The sequence below is a fragment of the Mytilus galloprovincialis genome, chromosome 7, assembly GCF_965363235.1.
Source record: "Mytilus galloprovincialis chromosome 7, xbMytGall1.hap1.1, whole genome shotgun sequence".
In the NCBI taxonomy this organism is placed as follows: Eukaryota; Metazoa; Mollusca; class Bivalvia; order Mytilida; family Mytilidae; genus Mytilus; species Mytilus galloprovincialis.
The window spans coordinates 41,975,910-42,002,584 of NC_134844.1; the positions used below are offsets into that span (position 1 = coordinate 41,975,910).

General features: G+C 33.2%; 1 protein-coding gene across 1 annotated transcript; it reads left to right on the forward strand.

The window, feature by feature from the left end:
• The first annotated feature begins 322 nt into the window (after positions 1 to 322).
• LOC143083028 (peroxidase-like protein) lies at positions 323 to 17,318 on the forward strand. The gene is made up of 12 exons (XM_076259148.1): positions 323 to 491; positions 1,720 to 1,945; positions 2,908 to 3,101; positions 3,653 to 3,841; positions 5,082 to 5,139; positions 5,785 to 5,885; positions 6,402 to 6,503; positions 7,244 to 7,330; positions 7,628 to 8,342; positions 14,734 to 14,903; positions 15,784 to 15,886; positions 17,172 to 17,318. Exons 1-12 carry the CDS (start codon positions 353 to 355, stop codon positions 17,299 to 17,301), a joined length of 2,214 nt encoding a protein of 737 aa, XP_076115263.1. The 5' UTR covers positions 323 to 352; the 3' UTR covers positions 17,302 to 17,318.
• Positions 17,319 to 26,675: the final 9,357 nt, after the last annotated feature.

The following is a 26,675-nucleotide window of genomic DNA, read 5'->3' on the forward strand; positions in this document are numbered from 1 at the left end:
TAAAATAAAATACTTATAATTGTAAATCATTTAACAATAAACGAGAAATCAATCTTTTCCTTTTTTGTGGATTTTACCTTCTTGGAAAGTACCTTTTTTTTATTCTATTTTGTAGATTTAACCTTTTAGGAAAGTACTAATTGTTGACAAATAATATGTATTTATTCGACTTTTTACATTTGGTGTGATATGTCATATTTTTTGTTCGAATCGTTATTCACCGAAATGTTTTGATGTGCAATCTTGTGGTTGATGTGATGAATAGCAAGTACTTCACCTAAAAAGAAAAGCCGATTTTGTTTTATTTTATGTATATTTTACAGAAACTCTTACAATTTCTTGGAAACTTGCAATGAATGGTCTCTGGTATATGCTTCTCTATGCTCTTGTGCATACGACACTATTCGCACGCGCGCAAGGTCCAGGAGACATTTCAGCAGCAATTGGTGATGCTGTAACGGAAGTGAGTGGCAGACGACCTGGTGTGGCTGGTAAATAACATAACAATTATAAATTAGTCTTTTGATGTCATTGGAAATAGTTCAATTTTGTATGTATTGGATGATATTGTTTTGTCTATCAGCTATTTGGAATTAAATTATAAGGAATGACTGTAATATTGTTTCTGTCTTTTCGAAATAGAATAAAAAATGTGGCGCAAACTGTAAAATTATACGCTACGAGGATTATTCAGTGTGCACCACATTTTTGATGTTATTTCTTTATAGACAAAAAAAAAAAATATTCAAGTCATTCCTTAAACAAATAAATGCTTTTAATCGTTGATACAATAATACGTTTTCTCCTTTTAAATGTATAGAAGGTTAATTTCGAAGGTGTAAAATTTCGCTGATTTCATTGAACAAGGTAGAAAAAATAATTTCGAGGTTCTTATTTTAGCGGATTCAAAACTTATACCAATACTGCATCAAGACTTTTAAATTGGGGGCATTTATTTTCGGTGTATGATCTAAGTTCAAGAATTTGCATCAAAATTATGTTGAATAAAAAGTGAACTTATCTCCTGCACCACTTAGAAAACACCATATTTTCAAATTAAACTGTCACATCAATTATATTATGTTAGTTCACAGACACCACATGGTTTCACTCTCAATCTATAGGTGACAATTGTTGCAAGAAGGGATAAAAATGAAATACACAATACCAATTAAGAAAAATATCTTTTTTTTCATTATATATGTGATTTTGATTTTTTTTACAAAATTAATTTTTTTCAATAAATTGCGAGATTAAAATAATTTAAAAACCATACATAAAAATAATTAGTTTACAAATAAATCTTGAAAGGCAGGATACATCAAAGAATATTTCAATTTTTTTTTTAAATTAAAAACAAGGGGGGAGGGTCAACCCCAAATGTGCCTGTGCATTTTCCTAAAACTTTCAAAGTTTTACAATTTTGTGTTTAAAACATCTGTTAGTTAAGTAATATTATCGGTCGCCTTATCAGTATGAAATGACAGATTTATAGCACTACTTAACCATTTTATAATTGAGAGAAGATATGAAATTTTCACTTTCTTGTGCAGGGATCTAGGACTGTTTTGGCGAATTTGATGTATCTGCGAAAATCAGCAAAAATTTACAACCCGCGAAAAGTTACCCGCCAAAGGGGATATTTCTCAAAGTACATTGTATATCCATATTATGTATTATTGCATTCATTCTTAACATTAAAATACCATATTAATTTAGGTGCCGGTCCTGCTGGAGGTTTTGCCGGCTTTGCTGGTGGACCTGCTGGTGGACCTGCTGGTGGGGGGCTTGGTGGAGTTGCCGCCCCAGGAGCAGGATCTGTAGCAGACAACCCAGTCTCTATTCATGCTTTGTTCAGTAGCAGAAGAGAAGCCCCTACGGCAGTTGCAGCTTTTGGCGCAGCGGGAGATATATCAACTACTGCAACTTCTAACTTTGCTGCAAGGTTCTTATATGTTTGATTTAGATGTTCAACTGTAACTTGTTAATTTCTGAATTATTTTGTATCTTTTTGAGAGATGTTTCGTTATTGGTCATACCAAATCTTCTTAACTTTATATTCAAGTCTCACGCTAAGCAATATTTGGCCCGTGGGAATAATTATTAAATCAATAGGTAAATTTTATTAAAAGATTTTGATAGATACTGAATATGAAAGAGAGAGAAGAGACAGAGGATATCTGAATGTGAAACAACTTTCCAACGAAAAAAATTACCAATGCATATTTGTTCAAATTTTCATGATCAAAAAAATACAATTAAAAAAAATTAATAATAATTGTACAGAGAAGTTCCATGTGCCATTTAACAACAAAACAATGTATTTTTTATACAACTATTTCATTGCTCCAAAGTTAGATTTGGGGCCTTTGTAGCCGATTTGTAGTTCCATAACTGTATTTCTAGCCTGTCGACACAGGGGTTGTGAGCTCGAACCTAGTAGGTGGGAAGTGCTATCGACTTCTATGTCATTTTTCCTGTCGAAGATCGTTGGTTTTCTCCAGGCACTCTGGCTTCTTTAACCAATACATGATACGGACTGCCATGCCATAGATTATAGTGCTAAATGCGGCGGAACTTGCATACTGTTGAACTGCAACATATTCCAACCATTCTCGCCTTCAAAAATTATTTAAACATTTCAAAAGTAAACGTGAAATTAAACCTTTATTTTACTATTGTGCTTCCATGGGCTAAAAAAAAAACCTCATGCAAGCTTTAAAAATAAGAACGAATTTTAGAGGACTCAACAAACATCTCTAGGGCAGAAACGTGATACCATCCCGAAAAGACATTACAAAACAGATAATTAGATATAACAAAGAAAGGTTAACTCCTGCACCAAACCCCAAGTCCCAACATCCAATCTGTTTCCTACTGTTGCATATAAAATATATTTAATTACAGAACTGGAGGCGCTACACCTGACGCCGCTGAATTCCGCAGACAGATTGCTCCGTACTGTCCAGTTCGTGTCCCTGTATGTAATCCTAACGACCGCTACCGAACAGCAGATGGTTCTTGCAACAACTTATTCAATACATTATGGGGAGCTTCTATAACAACTCAAGCGAGATTTCTTTCCCCTACATATGGAGATCGTAAGTTCATTATTTCAACTGTAATTTAAAATTAAAGGAAATAAAATAAGGGTGTAATATTCTATGGCTTATATATCAAATATGTATCAGTAATTTATGACTTTTCTGACTCCTGTTTTTAAAACGGTTTGAAACGGTTATACATGTAAAAGAGGGGTGAAAGATACAAGAGGGACATTCAAACCCATATGTTCATAATTTAATTTTGGATGTAACGCGTCTTCTGATTGGCTGACGTTATTTTGTTATGAGCCCAAAGATATAATTTAGTCATGTGACCGTGACGTCATCAACGTTTTTTTTTTTATGGTTCTCTACGGTTTTAAATGGAATTTAGAATTAAATTATAAGAAATGATTGTAATATTTTTTCTGTCTATTCGAAATAACATAAAAAATGTGGTGCACACTGTTAAATAACCCGCTACGCGCGTTATTCAGTGTACACCAAATTTTTTATGTTATTTCTTCATAGACAGAAAAAATATTAGTCATTCCTTAAATAAATTAAAATACTAATTGAATACAGTTTTGATAACATTTTCATTGTAGCATTTAACACTGGCTCTATTCCACGTTTTCGCAGTGTGATTGGAGGACCCCTTCCTAGTCCACGTTACATATCTAACGCTATTCACAATGGTGGTGTATCACCCCCTAGAAGTCAAATTTACAGTGTATCCTTAACTCATTTTGGACAGTTTGTTGACCACGATTTTATATCAACACCTATACTTAAAGGTAATTTTTAGTAGTATTTCTGTATAAAAGTCTTTTGAAAGACGAACAATATTAAAAGCGAAACAATTTGCGCTATGACTTTATTTTCACATTATTTTTGGTGTGATGATGAATGATAGAAATAATGATATGTGATACGAGTACGAGATAACTCTCCATCCAAGTCACCAGAGGTAATCAAAGAACTGAAGTACTGAACATTGGATGACCGCAAGTTCTTGTGGATGGTCCGACAAGCACTTGTCTCAGAAAAAAATCACATCTCTATACCTAAAAGTGAGGTTAATGTACAGATATGATTCTTTTCTGAAACAAGTTCGTGAGTGGCTGATAAACTATTAATGACAGGGAATTCAACCGCACCGTAATGACTATTATAGTGTAGTGATACAAATCAGTATACTCTTGTTTATTCTCGTCCTGAATATGCATGAAATATTTGCCACTGGACGTTAAGCAACCAACAATCAATCAATCTTGTTTATTGTTAAATACTAATATTTGTATTTTACAGTTACTTGTATATATAATTTTCATGCATTTTTATATCATTCTATTCTACTATATTAATAACATATTACACTGAACGAATAAAATTGTTATATGACACAATATAAATGCAATAATGGAGAGATGTGAAAAAAAATGTCAAAAATACAACTCTAACCAGGGACTATTTGGCGTGAAATAAAATAATTTACACCGCTAAATTCAAATAAGATCATCTTTAGTTAGGGATAACGGCAATATTTTTTTTACAAAAATATAAACAAATTTGTTGTATATAGTCCGAGAACAAAAGTAAATATTTATCGTCGTACTAAATACTTAAAATCAAAGGTAGTACATATTTAAAAAAAAAAAAAAAAAAAAAAAAAAAAAAAAACATTGAGTCGAGATACAACAGAAAATAAGTAATATATCGGATAACAACGTTCCTCATGTGATCTACATCTAGACATCATGAACATATATTTCCGATAGCACTGCAACGTAAAGGTGTTAAAATTTCACGGTATTTTTGTTCAAATTTATTATAGCTAATCATTTTGAACACTGAATGTACACAAGCCGGTTCTTTTCAATTACGCGCAATATACTGTTAAATCAAACTGGTAAAAGCAACATGTATTCCTGATATCACAAATGTGTATTCATAGCCAATGTTTAGGTTTTTTCATGTATGACTATTGTTCATGTTTATGTCATTAAGATTTGCTTGTACTATATATTTTTGTAGATGGTGTGGATGGTAACATAGATATAGATTGCTGCCTTGGAAATATTCCAGTTGTCAGGTAAATAAAGTAAAATGCATGCATGTAACTAAAACATTTGGTTTAGGTGAATATCAATTAAACCAGTACCATATTTTGTGTCAATTAAAAAAAAAAACATTTCAAATCACAATGTCGTTAACTCAGTTACCAAAATCATCTAATTATCACATATATCTTTTAGGTATGTGTTATTAAACTTAACTCGTGTACATGGAACGTGAATAAATAGTACACACTCAATAGTTTAACATTAAACAATCAAATCTGAGTACATTTTTTAGTAGTCACGTATTTTATTTTTGTCTCTGGTTTGTAGACCAGAGTGTTCCCCTTAAGAACTCCACCAGGGGATTTCCAGACAACTTGTTTTCATATGTTTGTGTTTGGTCCTTGTTTTGTGGACCAGAGTGTTTCCCCTTAAGAACCCCACCAGGGGATTTCCAGACAACTTGTTTTCATATTTGTGTGTTTTGTCTTTGTTTTGTAGACCAGAGTGTTTCCCCTTAAGACCTCCGCCATGTGATATCCAGACATCTTGTATTCACATGTTTTTGTTTTGTCTGTTGTTTTTTTATATACCAGAGTGTTTCCCCTTCAGAACTCTGTCATGTGATTTTCAGACAACTTGTATTCTCATTGTTATGTTTTATCTTTGTTTTGTAGACCCGAGTGTTTTCCCTTTAGAACTCCACCAGGTGATTTCCTGACAACGTGTATGCACTTTGTAAGATCCGACTTTGGTGTCTCTCCAGGATGCCCTCCGGGTAAGGTTTGGTAAATGTCAAAGTTCTGATTTTTAATTATAATAATCACATTAGATGTATGTTTCATTATTACGGTAATTTGATTGGCTAACATCAATCTCGCGTAATTCTTTATTTCAAAATAAATTGCATGAATTGTAACATACATATGATAATGGCACCCGTTTCCATTATAAAGTGCACAGGTAAATAAAAGAAAACTTGAAAGTAATCGTGTTTTCATGATCATAGCCAAAAAAATGAAGTTATAAATATTGAATGCTTCCTTTAGTATTTCAATAGGTCTGTAAAGGCGTTGACCGTGTGTACATTTTTAGAATGAAGTGCGTCCACGCTTCATACAAAATGTACTTCAGTCAACGCTGTTACATCCTAATGAATTTACAAAAAGAAGCTTTCAATCGTCTTCGTCTTCTTCTTCTTCTTCTTCTTCTTCTTCTTCTTCTTCTTCTTCTTCTTTTTCTTCTTCGTAAATCACATCTGTTATGAATATGAACCATTTATATTTTTCATTAGAATCTAGAAATCAAATAAATCAGAGGACATCTTTCCTTGATCTGTCTGTGACATATGGAAACACACTTGCTGGACAAGAGGACTTACGAGTATTGGGAACAGGTATATACAATAGAATACTATTTTTACTTATACGTTTGAAAGCAATAAAATGTCAGACTTCAAACTAAACGACAAAAATTAGGAAGCTGATATTTTATGTACTGTAAATTCGGAAATTATTGCGTGCATTTATTATAGCGATTTTTTCATTTTAGACTTAAATGCAATTTTAATTATTACGATTTTGAGAAAAATCCTGTTTTATTCATATAAACAGTTTAAATTATTGCGTTTACAACTCTGTCGCATTTTTCTCAATAATAAAAACCTATATAAGTATTTCTTATATTCGACACACAAATGTAATGTCTATAAAACCGCTTCTGATGAAAATTGCAAACTAAGTTTAAAATTTTATTTGACGACTTAAAAGAACATTAATCAAAGAACATCATTAAGTTTTCGCAGTCTTCGATGCAAATTATTTTGTACAATTGTTTACAAACTCTCTATACAGAATAAAAACATGCACAATTCTTTTTCAACCGTTCATTATTATTATTATAGAGAACCCATTCTAAGATAATTTTTTTTATATAAAAGAGAGTATGCAGAGAAGTTGGAAGCAAGAGGTAAATAGTGTTATACCAGTTATAAACATTTGCTGCATTTTAAGCCATATCCAGTTATAAATGTTTTAGCACTGAAAAATTGTCTGAACTATTAGAAAAAGTAACATTGATATATTTTATGTTTGTGTGACTGTATCATTTCTTTGCTTCTTGGTAATGATTTTATAGGCAAACTTCAAGAAGGTCCTAACAGACTTCTTCCTACTGGTCCCCCTGGATCTGAATGTTTAGCAGGGGAAGAGTGTTTCAAATCTGGTATGTATTGACGTATTTTCTGTGTATTATCGTAAACTTATATGTTATCGCTCAATAATTTGTTTAGATTTGATTGTCTGAAAAGATATTGATTACATTTTTCGGATGTATGAATTTCCTGTAAACAAAGATTAAATTGTATATAATATGTGATACCGTTACTGCTATTTACAATGTAGTTGTGCTCTAGTCTGTCGTTTGTACAAGAAAGTGCAATAATACTGTTTACCTCTATAGACAGAAACTATATAACTGTTTACCTCTATAGAGAGAAACTTAGAAATATCTCTTTTCTAGGGGACAACAGACCAGCAGAAGTTCCAATGCTGACAGTCGTGCATACTGCATTTTTGCGTGAGCATAACGATATTGTCGATGGGTTGATAGCACATGGGTGGAATGATCCAGAAGAATTGTACCAAGAAGCAAAAAAGATTCTCACAGGAATTTATCAGCACATTATTTATACTGAATATCTTCCAATAATACTTGGGGCAGAAGGTATGATGCTTTTTGGGCTACGAAGTAGACAATTTGGGTTTAATACAGTGTATAATCCTTCTGCAAATCCATCTACGAGAAATGCATTTGGAGCAGCAGCCTATAGATTTGGCCATTCCCTTGTTGGTTCTTTTGTTGAAGCGTTTAACCAAGACTTCACACCACGCGCCAGTGAACCTATGGAAGACCATTTCTTCAGTACTCGTTTGATACGTGACTTTGCTATATTTGGTCCAAGTGCCATAGCCAGATGGATGACAACACAGTTCAAGAGTAGAGCAGACCGTTTTCTGACTCCAGCAATTAGAAACAGACTATTTCAAACAATGCCAGGAAACGGGTTTGACCTTGCTTCACTTAACATTCAACGCGGTAGAGACCATGGCATCCCATCATATAATAGATGGCGACAGTTCTGTGGACTTCAACCTGCTGTACATTTTGGAACAGGACCTCTAGGTTTAACCAATCATCATCCTTCGGCTGCAGGAGCATTAGCATCCGTCTACAGGTAAATTATGTTGATTGTTAAATTTCCTTAAGGAACTAACGGGAGTATCAAAACAAAAACAAAATAGATTTTAATACATTCAACTTTAATTTGCGATCAATAGATGTTTCATTGGCAATCATTCACCATAATTCTTACCTGTACATCTCCTTTATATTCAAATATCTTTTGTGGCCTAACATTTGCTAGATTTTCATCAATAGTCCCAGTGACTGAATACTCTTCTGCTCTTATATTTTTAGTAGGGCCTCTACCGAGTCATGAATATGACAGTTTATATCCATTCATTGATATGTTTGAGCTTTTGATTTTGCCATTTGTTAGAAATTTTCCGTTTTGAATTCCCTCAGATTTCGGCACTTTTGTTATTTTACATTTTACAGTATTACGAAATAATAAGATCCATGTGTGAATGCATATCCTATAGTCTTTTAAATGTTATTAAATGCGTACATTTTAAGGGTGTAAAAGGCCAAACATCTCATTTTATTTCAAAACTGACAAAATGTGCGTAATCTTTTTTGACACATTTTTGTGAGCCTCATTCATCCTCAGATCTCCTATGTACCATGTCAACGACATTGATTTGAAGTGGATATGAAAATTCTCATACTTTTCTACGTTTAACGATATACAAAATGGATAATATACCAATTTTTAATCAAAGTTTTGTCTAATAAACGCTATCATATAAATATTAAAAAATAAAATTGAGAATGGAAATGGGGAATATGCCAAAGAGACAACAAACCGACCAAAGAACAGAAAACAACCGAAGGCCACTAATGGGTCTTCAACACAGAGAAAAAAGGCGGGCTTTTGCTGGCTCCTAAATCCAAAAGTGTGCAAGTTTAGTGAAAATGGTGAGTTGAAACTAGTTCAATAAAACAGGTTCAATGAATAATTTGCATATGTTCGTTGGACATATGTTGGAATGAATGTAGTCGCGCAAATGATGAGCAAATTTGCTTTAAACCACCTTTTTACAAAAGATCTATTACAGTCATTTGGGATCCATGATGACTCTCACTCATCCAATATCTTTACATCTAGTCCTTTGGGATCCATGATGACTCTCACTCATCCAATACCTTTACATATAGTCATTTGGGATCCCTGATGACTCTCACTCATCCAATACCTTTACATATAGTTATTTGGGATCCATGATGACTCTCACTCATCCAATACCTTTACATATAGTCATTTGGGATCCATGATGACTCTCACTCATCCAATACCTTTACATATAGTCATTTGGGATCCATGATGACTCTCACTCATCTAATACCTTTACATATAGTTATTTGGGATCCATGATGACTCTCACTCATCCAATACCTTTACATATAGTCATTTGGGATCCATGATGACTCTCACTGATTCAATACCTTTACATATAGTCATTTGGGATCCATGATGATTCTCACTCATCCAATACCTTTACATATAGTCATTTGGGATCCATGATGACTCTCACTCATCCAATACCTTTACATATAGTCATTTGGGGATCCATGATGATTCTCACTCATCCAATACCTTTACATATAGTCATTTGGGATCCATGATGACTGTCACTCATCCAATAACTTTACATATAGTCATTTGGGATCCATGATGACTCTCACTCATCCAATACCTTTACATATAGTCATTTGGGATCCATGATGACTCTCACTCATCCAATACCTTTACATATAGTCATTTGGGATCCATGACGACTCTCAACCATTCAATACCTTTACATATAGTCATTTGGGATCCATGATGACTCTCACTCATCTAATACCTTTACATATAGTCATTTGGGATCCATGATGACTCTCACTCATTCAATACCTTTACATATAGTCATTTGGGATCCATGATGACTGTCACTCATCCAATACCTTTACATATAGTCATTTGGGATCCATGATGACTCTCACTCATCTAATACCTTTACATATAGTCATTTGGGATCCATGATGACTCTCACTCATTCAATACCTTTACATATAGTCATTTGGGATCCATGATGACTCTCACTCATCCAATACCTTTACATATAGTCATTTGGGATCCCTGATGACTCTCACTCATCTATACCTTTACATATGTATAAACTTGATCTTTAAAGGTTTTCAGGTATTTGTACACTACTAGTATATCAAATTATATAAATGTGATGCCTTATATAAAGTTTTCAGCAAAGTTAACATATTTGGTAATACATATCAGGAAGATGTTACTACATTCTCTGTTAAATTTTCTATCTAGCAAAGTTATAAGAACGTCATTCGATTTATTAAAGACCCATTCTGTTGATCTACGTTTTATGAAGTTACATAGGAGAAAAGTCCGTTGATCGAGTAGACTGCTGGTCCGTTTTGGAAGAATTTTGAAAGATCTGCTTTAAACACTATAGTGTTACTAAACAAACAAAATGTGAAAGTCCTTTATGAAATTGCAAAATCAGAAGCTCAAACACATCTTACAAATGTTTGCTGAACAAAGAAACAAATCAAACGATATTTTTTCATTTAATTGCAAACAAAATTCAACACTGGCCGTTGATTAAAAGCATAAATGTAACCCTGTCCGCTGAAATTTGTACCCATCAAACGTTATTGCTGGTATTAATAGATAATACTGAATAGGGGGAAAAAAACTTTTGTTTATTTATATTTCTATTTTGTCCTTTGAAAGTTACAGGACGTTTAAGATTTAACTAATTTTGTTCGCATGTTATTATACCACAACTCGATTTTGCTGAATTGGTTTATCTGAAACGTTACATACTTGTTGGAACTAATGATGATACCATTTTCATAGGTTATTCCAGAGTTATGGGACTTTGACCGACATTTTTAAATGCCATTGACTAGCTAGTAGATCAAATAACGACAGACTTAACACTGTTATTATGAATGGTTTAATGTAGATTCGCTTATGACATTGATAATTTATTGGTTTGTTTGACTTTTAGTAGCATTAAATGCATTAACTGTGTCCGAATCCTTACTGTGTCCACCTTATTACTGTGTCCACACGCTTTGCTTGAACACTTGCCCGTGGATTCAACTTCTATATTGTCATTTCAATGATTTAAGGGAAAACATGTTTCCGGAAAGACAACACTTGAAAAATAATCTACCAAGAGTTTTTAGAACATTCAAAAATATTCGTTGTACTATTGATTGCATTGATTTTTTTGTACAGATACCTACAGACTTCAAAAGGCAAGGCAATCTCTATTCTTCTTATAAAAATCACCATACATATATATTAGTGTCTTGTGGCTATTGCTCCAAATGGTTCAATAATATATATATATATATATATATATATATATATATATATATATATATATATATATATATATATATATATATATATCCGATTTGTATGAAGCATCTATTAGCGACAGGGATATAGTTGAAAAATGAGGTTTTCGTCAATATATTCGTCCAGGTGATATGGCCGTGGGTTTACTATGAAAGACCTACTTCTTTGAATATCCCCCATTCTTAGGACAGCAAAGTAAATTTACAGCGGGAGAGGAATTAAAAACGCGTAGAATTGCCAAGGCTCGTATTCATGTAGAACTTTCTTTGTACTTTTATTTTATGCTCTTATTTGTACATGTACACATTGTTTGAACTTTTGAATTAAATAATTTGTTTTCACCTTGAATATGTTGAAACCACAAGAATAAATACAAAAATATATTACTGTGGATTCATTTATTTTCGTGGATACCAATTTTCGTGGATTGAAGAAAACTTGGTTTTGGCAAAGTCTGCATTCATTCCTTTATAAAATGCGTAATTAGTTGAACATCTAAATTCGTTGTTCTCCTGTACCCACGAAAATTGGTATCCAACGAACATTAATGAATCCACAGTATGCAATAAGAGCATTTCAAAAATTACCAACAAATACAGTCATATTACAGTGAATGACAATCTTTCAAATTTAGTAAAAAATAAAGGGAACTCTCTTTTTAAAAATGTCTGGTCCGATTACATTTTTCTACAAAGTTGTGATGTTCCAAATCATTGTTTCAATAAGCTGATCGTCACGATAAATGCGTTCAATGTTTGGTTTACCTATGTTTTACCACAGTACAAAATCACAGTGATAGCTAGCTGGAACTGCATTTGGAAATAATATCCATGTGTTGTTTTCAATTCTAATTGAATATCGTTAGCAGTCGATCTTGAAAAGTAGGCAGAGTAGAGATCTTTATTGGTGATAATTTTCTGTTCAAGACTTTTGAACATTTCAACAGGTACTTTTTTTTTTTTAACAATTTAGGGCATTTTTATTTCAACCAGGCCATATTTGTCACTCTCATTTGGATAGTACACAATACCATCAGGACTATATCCTAACTTAGGCCACAATTTGTTTACCAAGAAGCCTGTTTTTAACACTTTGATACCTGGTGAACTATTAAGCATGGCATTATGGTAATCCGTTCTTACCTGGTCCTTAAGCAATGTCAGATGTTGAAAAAGGATGAAGGTTCCAAATATGATATGTTAAATAATTATAAAGTTTTCTGTAAGTTAAGTCTAGGTGTGTGGTTGTATGGACTAATAAACCGCCAAGATTTTGTGCCTGTTTTGTGGTTGATGCTGTTACTCGAAACTATCCACTATATTTCCAATGTCAGATTCTGACTGAGGCTCTGTTTCAGGTATCATGTAAGCATTTGTTTCAAATTTGGAACCATTGCTGTTTTGAAGCATAATTTTACGTTCTTCATCAAGATCATAATTGTCATATGTTAGGATGGCGTTGAGGAGACTTTCCCACATTGATGATTTACCTACAGTTAGGCCACGATATTTTAAATCATTCACAAATCCTTTTTTTTTTTTTTTTGCATCGTATGAAACTTGTCTCATGTGCTGAGTTCGTGGGTCAAAGTCACAAAGTTTTACTGCCTTTTGTTTATATGACGAATATATGACATCACTTATTTTTGATGGATATTTTTCCAGTGGTTTCCCCTGAGTCCACTCACAAATTTTTGCTGTACAAGCAAGGGGATCATACTCAATTTCTTTAACATGTTTATTTATAAATAAAAGTACAGCTGCATAATGGTTGCAACACCCTAATCTGAGGCTGGACAAGTGCAGCTTGCATCAAGAACAGATCCACTGACATTTGACAGAGTCACATGTACAGTCCTCTGTTCCTTTTTCATTTATGCGTCAACTTTAGCCTTCAAAAAGTAATAGCATGTGCCTCTTTTAACTGTGTCCATGATATTGGTGACACTGCCACTCTTCACATACTGCTCCCCTTTGGTTAATGGTTTTGAGGTCATGTGTGACAAGTCAGTGTCCTCTTTTTCCCGATCTCCGTTCAACAGGACAACACTTTCTAGTAGGTAATGAAATATATGACCATAGTTGAAATTTTGTGGAATTGGGTTATTAGGAAATTGTTTCCAGCCTAAAACAGGAGGTAGTGCTGGGTTATTTTTTCTCTCTGCAGAAGTTTCTTCTTTTACAGACTCATATTTAATATCTTACCATTTACCACCATCGATGGATCAATATGGTCTGCTTTTCCGCCAGCTATTACATCTTTACATCTATAATAAACAGGATTATTTAATATGTTTCTCTAACCATTGAGGGTAGTGACTTCCCTCAGATTCGTTATTTTCTATTATTTATTAAATTTTTTCGATAAATGAATATTTCTTTTAAAACACTTCATAAACGAAATAAAATTGAGAACGGAAATGGGGAATGTGTCAAAGAGACAACAACCCGACCATAGAGCAGACAACAGCAGAAAGTCACCAACAGGTCTTCAAAGAATTTAGAAACACCTTTGTTTTGCGTAAATGTAAACAAAGGAAGTCGTGCGTGTTGGCATATAATTTTTCATAATTGTCACTGTGTCTAAGAAAAAGGTGTGTTATTTAACTGTCAACTACCAATCATTGCTCGGTGACAAAGTTCACCTTCCGATATTTAAAAGGATTGATTATTTGTAGCTCAGATAAAACATGTCAACAAAAGAAATGGGCTTATCGTGACGGGTCACTCACCTTTGAGTAAGTTCTGGTTTGTTTCCAGAAATTTTAACACCACGGCACTGTAACCATCTCTTTATTTGGACATTACAACTGCCCTGAAAATCATTTAAGTTTATTTTTGCCCCGGGAATATCTTAAAGAGTTAATTTTATTTTCATAAAATCATGAGTGGATGCCATTGTTATTCTGATTTGTTTGCATGAGGTGCTGCCACGTGACCTATAAATGAATATTCATTACCAATTAGTGACGTAGCTACCGATCTTTGCTATTATACCGCGATTTCGCAGGCATCTTCATGTATCATTAATCTTAATCGAAATCATGTTTTATACCTTTTAGCCATCCTGAAGATATTGATTTATTTGCTGGAGGATTGTCAGAGACACCAGTAGCAGGTGCCCTGGTGGGACCAACATTTAGATGTATAATTGGACTTCAGTTCAGGTTTTTTAATATTGGTGACCGTTTCTTCTATGAAAACAATTTCCCTCTTACTGGTTTTACTGAACGTTAGTATATACAATTATTATTAATCACAATGTATGTATTGTCTTTATTTGTAAATAATGTAACCTTTAAATCATATTTCAGTCTCGAACAGCTGACGACAATCTATTTCTCCTATAGTAATGCTATATCAATACTATGTCAAAATTACATGAAAATTATATGGTTCATTTGTTTTTTTAACAATATGATAATATTTAAACTAACAAATAACATTTCTGTAAGTTGATAAAATATTTTATTGTTTTATTTCTTAAATAAATGTAAGTATATTACCCTGAAAACACAAACGGATATAACTTTGTATTTAAATAAATGTTTAATCCTTTATATATACTAGAAAGTAATATTCAGGATTCTAGATAGAAGGACGACTCCGGGTGCGGAAATTTCTCGCTACATTGAAGACCTGTTGGTGACCTTCTGCTTTTGTTTTTTCTATGGTCGGGTTGTTGTCTCTTTGACACATTCCCTATTTCCATTCTCAATTTTATCCATTTAAACCAGGACATGTAATGTGATGCACAATACATGTTTTTTGAAAGTAATATTCAGGATTCTAGATAGAAGGACTCCTCCGGGTGCGGAAATTTCTCGCTACATTGAAGACCTGTTGGTGACCTGCTTTTGTTTTTTCTATGGTCGGGTTGTTGTCTCTCTGACACATTCCCCATTTCCATTCTCAAGTTTATCCATTTAAACCAGGAAATGTAATTTGATGCACAATACATGTATTTTTTCGTTTTTAATATAAATTAACTTGCATTAATGCATTACTTTTTACATAATGGCAATTCCTAAGTGTAAACAGTTACTCACATGGAGCCAAATCCGTTTCAGGTATATACAAAATTATAAACATATCTTTTACATTTATTTCAGCTCAATTGCGAGTGATTAAAAGACAGTCATTGTCGGCGCTTTATTGTAGGACTCTGGATGTTCGTTCAATGCCTGCAAATCCGTTTGTTTCTCCGTTAGCTGGGTAATACTAGATTTTAGTCTTTTACTTATTCTAATATGTATAGATTAGACCGTTGGTTTTCCCGTTGGAATGGTTTTACACTAGTAATTTTGGGACCCTTTATAGTTTGTTGTTCGGTGTGAGCCAAGGCTCCGTGTTAAACGCCATACATTGACCTATAATGGTTTACTTTTATAAATTGTTATTTGGATGGAGAGTTGTCTCATTGGCACTCACACCCCTTCTCCTATATCTATATAGATAACTGTAAACGTCAGAAATAAAGCCAACCAGAAGTATACCACTATTCAAAAGTCATAATCGATTGAGAAAAAACCAAGCCAACCCAAAACATTAATTATAAGAGGAAACAAATGGAACAACAGAATCACTGTGCAACAAAAACAAATGACAATGGCATTCAACATACATATTAATGAACTATTTGATAACTACTACCATATTCCTGACTTGGTACAGGACCTATCTTTGAAGAAAACAGAAAATTGTTTGAGTCCTGTTACTTTAGTATGGCATTTGTTTAGATAATATAAATAAGAAGGTCTTAAGTTTCGTGGAACACACAGCTGAATTCCAAGCAAAACGCACAGGGACAAAAATCATAAGGGAGACAATAGATTGAAGGATATACCGCACAAAAGTGGTAAATGCCATGTATTCTGTATGCAAAGATATCAAGACACATGTAATTACACTTAAATTAGTTTCATATAGATGTTTTGTCTGTAGTAAAACATTTAACTTCATTTTTAACAACAGGGCCAGTGACAAAAAAACTCTTTTGCTCTTATAGTGCGTATTTATACTTGAAACAGATGCTTCTATGTGCACATGTACTACTTTACCTTTCCTTTAGATGTGCTTGTTGATCGACATTGTTATGAGATCAACGCCAGTTATTTGCCCATTTTTTGCCCATCATTGTCCTAGAAATTATAAATAATATAACACGACATAAACTACCTTCTATCCAAAGGTGAATCAGTAGAAACATATATTGAAGAACCGGGGATATGAGCCATCTTGTCCTTTCTGTGAGGTTAAAAGTTTTTACAACGATTGAAGCGTCAATATGTCTTTAAATTAAGACCAGCTATTTATTTGATTTGTCCATATCCGGTTCGAAATATACCGTCTTTGGGAAATTTATCGTCATAAGTGTCTTACCTACAATCACATCCTCGGTTTAAGACTACGTTTTATTTCGTTATTACATTACTTTTAGAGACAATTTTTGTTTTCATATTATATTTGACATAATCATTTCATTAAATATATTTTTTAGAGCCCCACGTTTACCTTGTCAAAATTTTCCAAGATTGGATTTAAGACCATGGAGTAGAATAAACCATTCCGGTAATCCAAGACGGAATGGTAGAAGAAGCAGAAGATTGAAGAAAACGAATTCATATTAAAGGGTGTCAAAATATAATTTGCTTGTTTCCATTTAGTTTTTTATTCTTATCTAATGACTGAAACGAATATTTACAAAATAAACTCAACACCTTTTTATCCGGATCGTTTCCAAATTTCCTGTCTCGATAAGCAGCATCTCCGTAAAAATGAGGATGTGCTTATCTATTTGTAATAACCAAATTTTAAAACCATATACACATTTCTCATCATGTAAATTTTACATAACATGAGATTAATATTTTGTCGGTTAGGAGAATGGGAAATCTTAACTGCACCAAAAGCAAACCTCATCAAATTAACCACATAAACTATAACACGACGTATTCGAATTTACCTTATTCAAATATCGCCAATTTCGATTCTCAATTTTATCATTGTCATTTTAAGCCTAACCAATGATATAGATTTGAAGTATTACATACACGTGTATCAATGTAACAAATGTATATTGTAAAATTTACATAACTTAAGTAAATGAATATACTTTTATCAAAACATAAATTTCGAGAAATTCCTTTTTGTGCTTAGTTTACTACGTAAATTTATATAAAAGTATCATACGTCATATCGTAGTGTAAGAAAGTCAATATGGAGTAACACTGAATTTAGTTAAAATGATCTTCAGAATTTCTTTTTATGAACGCAAAATCTTCAAAGGTTTGAAACGGCCGCGTTCATTCCACATATGCCAACATTGCAAAATATAATAGGTTAAAAGTATAACAACAAAAATAAAGAACTCCGAGAAACATTTAAAACAGATAAGCCATACTTAAATGGCAAAATACAAAGCTCAAACACATGAAACGAACAGAAAACCACTGTCATATTGCAGACTTAGTACATGCATTTTCTTATGTAGAAAATGGTGGAATACACTTGGTACTATTGCTATCCTAATCTCTAACTTGCATGATAGTCGCATTAAATTTCCTTATATTGAAAACAATGTGTGAAAAACCTAAAATAGATTCATTTGAAACTTATACCAGTACAAATCGTCACAAGAACACGAGGAGGGTGCTTGGATTTTAAGCTGATATCTTTTTAATATATCGTAGTAACATAATTACTCATCAAAGGGGAAATTTAAGAAATCCACAATGCAATTTGAAAGTCATATGATATACGACGAAAACATTTATTGACAACGATATTTTGGTTCTTGATAAAATTAAGAATGAAATGCGGAATACTTCAAAGAGAGAAAAACACTATTAAAAAAAAGAAAACTACCCAAAGCCACCAATGGGTCTTCAATACAACGAGAAATCCCGCATCTGGAGACGGCCCCTGACCAGAAAACAGACTAAACCCCAAAACATATAAATGAATCGAAATTAAATTAATCATACAATGCTAACCATGGTAAGAGGTTCCTGACTTGGGACATGCGCAAAAATGCGGCTGAGTTGATATGTTTTGTGCGATTTCAACCCTCCTCAAGATTAAAGATGTGGGCATGAAATCAAACAACGAAGACAATCAGTGACTATTTTTATTGCATCTAGATAAAATGTCATTGCTCAAGAAAAACATTAAGTTCCGAGAATAATTATATAAAATATCTGCTACTTATCATTTCTATTTAAAAGGATTAACTCCTACTACGTACATCAAATATTTTGTGAAATATTCGGTGGCGATTCCAATTCCAGTTGCGGTGTTGTTACCAATGTTAAGGATTTGTCCGTACTTCTTTCTGCCTCCATCAGCTGTTTCATAATGTGAAGTACTAAATACGACTGCTCCATTGACGAACTGAACTGATGTTGTATCGTAGTCAACCTATGTGGGGCGAATATATAAAATTAAATCAACGGATAAGAAGTCAATGAGGCACAAGAAGAAAGAAATGAAAGGAAATATAATGACAATTTCATCAGATTAAATAGGAGAGCAACTTAAAGTTTAAACAAAACGAACTAGATTCATGTTCTAATTGTCCTTCTCGTGGGTTATCTTAATTTCATATTTATTTATTGCTTTTTTTTCTCTTTCATTTACCTTTTTTTTTGCACGATGTCGTATAAATGTTCGAAATGATAACTGTTGATTGTGTCCTAGACCTAATCATTTTTTAAATGCCAACTTTGAACTATATAATTTAATATAAAGATACACTGAACAATTAACTATTGCATTTCAGTTTTGAGTGTCTTTCTATAGCTTCCGGCTTTTTTTGTATATAGTGTATTCCAACTAATATGAAGGGAAAAAAGCATGAAAATGTCAACTAAGTGTCAATCAAAGTTGAAGAAAACTGACAATTTCAAGGCCAAAATATAACTAGAAAAACGAGGAAAAGAAAATCAAACATCTTTGAAACTCTAAATAGAGAACCAGTCTGTGCAACAGGTACCCCACAAAAATCTGTGAATTTCTAGTTCTCGGACGTGTTAGTCCTGTATCACGTATGTATAGACATAGAGCTAAATTAAATATTACCTTTGTAACGATAGAATTATCAATTGTATCATTAAATGTAGTTTTAAGCCATGAAATATCATAAATGGCAATATACTTGCTAGACACAGTCGTTTGCCCGCAAACTATAAATAAAACAATATAAAGGAGTAGGGGCATTAAGGCCTAGTTTTGGCCCAAGAAAATAAAATGTTTGATAACCATTTCAAATTGGCACATAATGTTTAGAAATGCATAGGGTCAAGAAATATAAATGAAAAACATAAAGATTTTTATCTGATGACGTCACAATTACGTCATAATATGTACTGTTTTCACAAAAACGTTGAAAAATACAGAATTTATGCAGTTTTCAGTCTTTATTTCCGTTGTGGAAACATCGCGCGCAGTTGAGAAACAACAAAATAATTTAACAGAAGCTTTATTATAACTATTGGCATAATCTCACCAAAAATAAAGTTGTTTCTTGGGTGCGCACATACTTTTTCAATGTAAAATATACTAAAAATTTGATGAAAAATCAAGGAAAATCATGAAATTTAACAAAATATGCAAATTAGGTCATGATTTGTTACCATGGTAACTTGTTCGATGTCAAATTTGTTTTGTTTTTCTGAGTACCTTATACCTAAGTCAAGTTTTCAGTTATTTAAGAATAAGTATGAAAAATTTTGAATTTGCAGTAATTTTTGGGCCAAATAACGACCTTATTGCCCCTACTAACTAAATGATTTCATAAATTTGTCATTAGAAATCTTACAAGAGGGTCAAGATATGGGTACTTTCATTCTTTTAAATCTTTAAAGATAAGGTTAATTATGTAGAATTCTCATGAAAATAAGTTAACTGCTAGTTTATCTTTTTTTCAACTTCAAATATTGTATTGCACTCAGGTTGTGAATATTTCCCTTAGCGGTAAAACAATGACACCAAAGCTCCTCCCTGTGTTATTAATTGCTAAATTAAAATATAATTAGTGTTATGATATTGTAATTATTATGTTTATTTAGGTTGGCCTAATTTGTGTTGTATGGCCTGATAGTTGTTTACCAAATAATCTTATAATTGTGCAGTTTAGGAATCACTGGAACAATCACAGAATGATTGGAACTTTCTAGAATGATCCTTATAAAAGATGCGTAATTTAAACTTCTACGTTATTCCAGAAACTTCCGTTGTAACTTTCCAGGATTTTCCACAATGTTCCATTATAGAGTGTTCTAGAATTTTCCATGACAACACTATATATACAGACACTAAAGTTAAACTCTCATAATTAAACTTGGACATAGACATTGATAGACATTAGTATTCACAGCATTTGGATTGACACTTTTATTCTACAAACAATATCATACTGGATTGTGACATTAGTAGTGAACGTAATATTCAAATTGGATTCCGAAAGATTTCCGGATACAGATAAAGATAACAGATTGGACTCATATTTTGACAGTTAAGTTAACAGTAATATTTGTGTAATACCTTTTGTAAACTTTTGTATATTAAATATTGTTAAATTTTACTATTGATTTGTGTCTTTTGTTGGCTACAATTTAAAGGCGATTTCTGGCCGTAACAGAAATTGGGGGCTCGTCCTGGGATCTTAAAAATATTTTATTCAAAATTTGTTTAGTATTTGTATTATAACTAGCCAACAAAATTCTACAAAATGGCATTTGATGCTGGTAAATTTTTGAAAACGCCAGACCTGGAGAGTTTTGATAATTTAAAGAAAGAGGAATTAGTGTTGCTTGCTAAACAACTGAAATTAGTTTTTAAAGTATCTATGAGAAAACAAGTTATAAAAAATTTGGTTATAGACAAATTAGTTGAATCAGAAATTTTAGGTGAAGAGGCTCTTGATCTTAAGGTTGAAAACGTTGACGCCTTTAAACTAAAACAGCTTGAATTAGAACATGAACTCAAATTAAAAGAACATGAATTTAAATTAAAACAAGCAGAACTGGAAATGAAAGAAAGGTTGGAAATAGAGAAAAAAGAAAAAGAAGATGAATTTAAATTAAAAGAACTTGAAATGAGAGAAAGGCTAGAGATGGAAAAACTGAAAATTGAAATGGTCAAAGAAGAAAGCAACACTAAAGTCCAGTCGAAATCAGAATATTTTGATGCAGCAAAAAATATACGTTTGGTTCCCAGATTTTGTGAAAAAACAGTCGATAAATATTTTCCACAGTTTGAGAAAATTGCTCATAATTTGAATTGGCCAAAGCCATATTGGACTACAATGCTACAAAGTGTTTTTGAGGGTAAAGCCGCTGAAATATACTCCGCACTTCCATCAGAAAAAAGTTCCGATTATGACACGGTGAAACAGGAAGTTTTGAAAGCTTATGAGCTAGTACCAGAAGCATATAGACAGAAATTTAGATCTTATAAAAAGTTTGATTCACAAACCTATGTGGAATTTGCTCGAGAAAAAGAAGATCTATTTGATAAATGGCTTACTTCAAAGAAAACAGATAACAATTTTGATAACCTAAGACAATTGATGTTATTAGAAGAGTTCAAACAATGTGTTCATTTAGACTTAAAAACACATTTAGACGACAAAACTGTTGAGTCGATACATGATGCAGCTGTCATTTCAGATAATTATACTCTTTCACATAAAAGAAGTTTCAAGGGTCAAAATGTCAATACTTCCAGTGGAAATTACAAAAATCAAAGCAATGAGCGTACTGATAGTAAGTCTGTTGCACAGAATAAGAGTCAGTCCAGTTATAATATGTCTAGTCCAAAATTTGATACTTTTGAGAAGAAGTCACTGACTTGTGCTTATTGTAAGAAGATTGGTCACCTGATGGCTGATTGTTTTAGACTCCAGAAGAAGAATGAACGAGATAATAAGCCGAAGACCAGTGCTTGTACGACACCTTATAATACCAGTACATTGGAATGCCCTGCGCGTCAGGCTTTTAAGTCCAGTTTTTGTGATTACAAGGAGGAATACAAACCCTTTATGTCTGATGGGTTTGTTTCTATTGTTGATGATACCACTCTTCAGCCTATTAAGATTTTACGGGACACTGGAGCTTCTCAGACTTTATTGTTAGAAGGTGTGTTGCCTTTGTCCGAGAATACTTCTGTTGGTGCCTCCGTTTTGTTACAAGGTGTAGAGTTAGGTTGTATAGATGTTCCTCTCCATCGTATTTATCTGAAGTCAGATTTGATAACTGGACCAGTTGTTGTAGGTGTTCGTCCTAATCTCCCTGTTGAGGGTGTTACATTATTGCTAGGAAATGATCTAGCTAGGAACAAAGTGGTTGCTGAACCAATTGTTACCAGTGAACCGGTGGTGGATGTTAAATCACCTGAAGATGATGCTGAATTGTATCCAGCTTGTGTTGTTACTAGGGCGATGGCTAGAAAACAACAAAATCAGAATTTGCAAGAAGACAAGTTTGATTACATGGACCTTTCTGACACTTTTATAGCTGACATTGAAGGTCCTGGTAGCTCAGAAAAGGCCATTACAAGACCACCTAGTGTTAACAAGAATGTTATTATGCCATGGCCAGACGTTAACAGCCATTCATTAGACCGAAAGAATTTATCTGAAGAACAACATAAAGACCCTGAGGTTCTTCAGCTCAGCCAGAGAGCTCAACCACAGGAGGAAGCAGACAAAGTGGCCGAATGCTATTACCATCAGGACGGCATTTTAATGAGGAAGTGGAGGCCTCCTGATGCCACCCCAGAGGAGGAATGGAGAGTGCTATACCAAGTGGTGGTGCCTAAAGTTTATAGGCAAGAAATTATTGGTCTTGCCCATGACACCCCCTTGGCTGGGCACTTAGGTATAAGGAAGACTTGCCTAAAAATATTGCAACATTTCTACTGGCCCAGACTTAGAAATGATGTCGCAGAATACTGCAAATCATGCCATATATGCCAGGTTGTTGGTAAACCTAACCAGAAAATACCACCAGCACCACTTCTGCCTATTCCAGCCTTTGACGAACCTTTCAGCAGAGTTCTAATTGACTGTGTTGGACCTTTACCAAAGACCAAGACTGGAAATGCATATTTATTGACAATCATGTGTACATCTACCCGCTTTCCTGAAGCTATTCCGCTCAGAAATATCAAGACACCTACTATCGTCAAAGCTTTGATCAAATTTTTCACATTAGTAGGACTTCCTAAGTCTATACAGTCCGACCAGGGATCAAATTTCATGTCAGGTTTATTTCAGCAAGTCGTATACCAGTTAGGGATTGCTCAGTACAGATCAAGTGCTTATCATCCAGAATCTCAAGGTGCCTTAGAACGTTTTCATCAAACATTGAAGAACATGATTAGAACTTTTTGTCTTCAATTTGACAGAGACTGGGATGATGGAGTTCACTTTCTACTTTTTGCGGTTCGAGAGGCTGTTCAAGAATCCCTTGGATTTAGTCCCTTTGAGTTGGTATTTGGTCATACTGTAAGGGGACCGTTAAAATTGATTAAGGAAAAGTGGCTTACTGAACATACTGACTTGAATCTTTTAGACTATGTATCTAGATTTAAAGAAAAATTGTATACTGCTTGTCAAATTGCTCAGAAAAACTTAAAAAATGTACAGAACAAGATGAAAATATGGTATGATAAAGATGCCAGGGACAGAGTTTTTGAGCCTGGTGATAAGGTACTTGTATTTCTGCCTGTCCCTGGACATCCTTTACAGGCTAAATATTGTGGTCCTTATACAATAGAGAATAAAATTAATGATTTGAATTATATTGTAAAAACTCCAGGTCGGCGTAAACAAAACAGAGTGTGTCATATTGATATGTTAAAACCATATTTTGAGCGTACTAATGAATGTGAGAGTAAACCAGTTGCCACTTTAGGCATGGTTAAATTTGAGAACAATCATGACAAACCAGATGTAATTGAACCACCTTTTAGTTCTAAAACTATCGAAGAGACAGTTAGATTGAAAAATTCAGAAATTTTGTCAAATTTAGACTCAAAACTTGCACATCTGTCTTTTGATCGTAGAGAAGAAATAAAAACTTTGGTATTTTCTTTTAAAATCTTTTTCCAGATGTGCCAAACAAAACCACTGCTGTTTGTCATGATGTTGATGTCGGAGATGCTTCTCCAATTAAGCAACATCCTTACAGGCTCAATCCACTCAAACTTGAAGTTATGAGAAAAGAAATTAAATATATGCTTGACAATGATATCATTGAGCCGAGTAACAGTGAATGGAGCTCTCCTTGTCTCCTTGTGCCAAAACCAGATAAAACCTTTCGTTTCGTGACTGATTTCAGAAAAGTAAATTCAGTCTCAAAATCTGATTCCTATCCGATTCCAAGGATAGACGATTGTATTGACAATATTGGTCAAGCAAAATTTGTGAGCAAATTTGATTTATTGAAAGGTTATTGGCAAGTTCCATTGACACAGAGAGCTCGTGAAATATCAGCTTTTGTTACACCAGATGGCTTATTTCAATATACTGTAATGCCATTTGGCATGAAAAGTGCTCCAGCTACATTTCAAAGAATGATCAATAATGTTATAAAAGATTTAGACTGTTGTTATGCTTATATTGATGATCTTATTGTATGTAGTGATAGCTGGGAACAGCATTTAACACATTTATATGATACTTTTGATAGATTGTCAAAATCAAATTTGACTGTTAATCTTGGTAAAAGTGAATTTTGTCAGGCCACTGTTGATTATTTAGGGCATACAGTTGGCCAAGGTCAAGTAAAACCTATTATGGCTAAAGTGGAAGCTATTTCCAAATTCCCACCTCCTACAAATAGAAAACAACTTATGAGATATTTAGGCATGATTGGATTTTACAGAAAATTTTGTTCAAATTTTGCTACTGTTGTTCAACCATTGACTCATCTTTTACGGAAAGATTCTAAATTTATCTGGAGCGGAAATTGTCAAAAAGCTTTTGAAAATAGCAAATCACTTTTAATTAATAGTCCAGTTCTGATTACTCCAGACTTTGAAAAACAATTTAAACTTGCCGTTGATGCAAGCGATGTAGGAATAGGAGCTGTTTTATATCAAGAGACAGATGATAATGTTGAAAAACCTATATCATATTTTTCTAAGAAATTGGATAAACATCAGAAAAATTATTCAACTATTGAAAAAGAGTGTTTTGCAATGTTGTCAGCACTTCAACATTTTGATGTATATTTGAATCCCACTGTATATCCTATTCTTGTTTATACTGATCATAATCCTCTCACCTTCATGCATAAAATGAGAAACAAGAATCAGAGGTTGACTAGGTGGAGTTTATTGTTACAGGAATATGATGTAATTGTAAAACATATTAAGGGTAAAGATAATGTAATAGCTGATACTTTATCTAGAGCTTATTAAATCACTTTGTATATATTATGTATTTTTGTTCATATTATTCATGATAAGTTTTTGTTACACTAAAACTTCTTTTAAGGGGGGAGGTGTTATGATATTGTAATTATTATGTTTATTTAGGTTGGCCTAATTTGTGTTGTATGGCCTGATAGTTGTTTACCAAATAATCTTATAATTGTGCAGTTTAGGAATCACTGGAACAATCACAGAATGATTGGAACTTTCTAGAATGATCCTTATAAAAGATGCGTAATTTAAACTTCTACGTTATTCCAGAAACTTCCGTTGTAACTTTCCAGGATTTTCCACAATGTTCCATTATAGAGTGTTCTAGAATTTTCCATGACAACACTATATATACAGACACTAAAGTTAAACTCTCATAATTAAACTTGGACATAGACATTGATAGACATTAGTATTCACAGCATTTGGATTGACACTTTTATTCTACAAACAATATCATACTGGATTGTGACATTAGTAGTGAACGTAATATTCAAATTGGATTCCGAAAGATTTCCGGATACAGATAAAGATAACAGATTGGACTCATATTTTGACAGTTAAGTTAACAGTA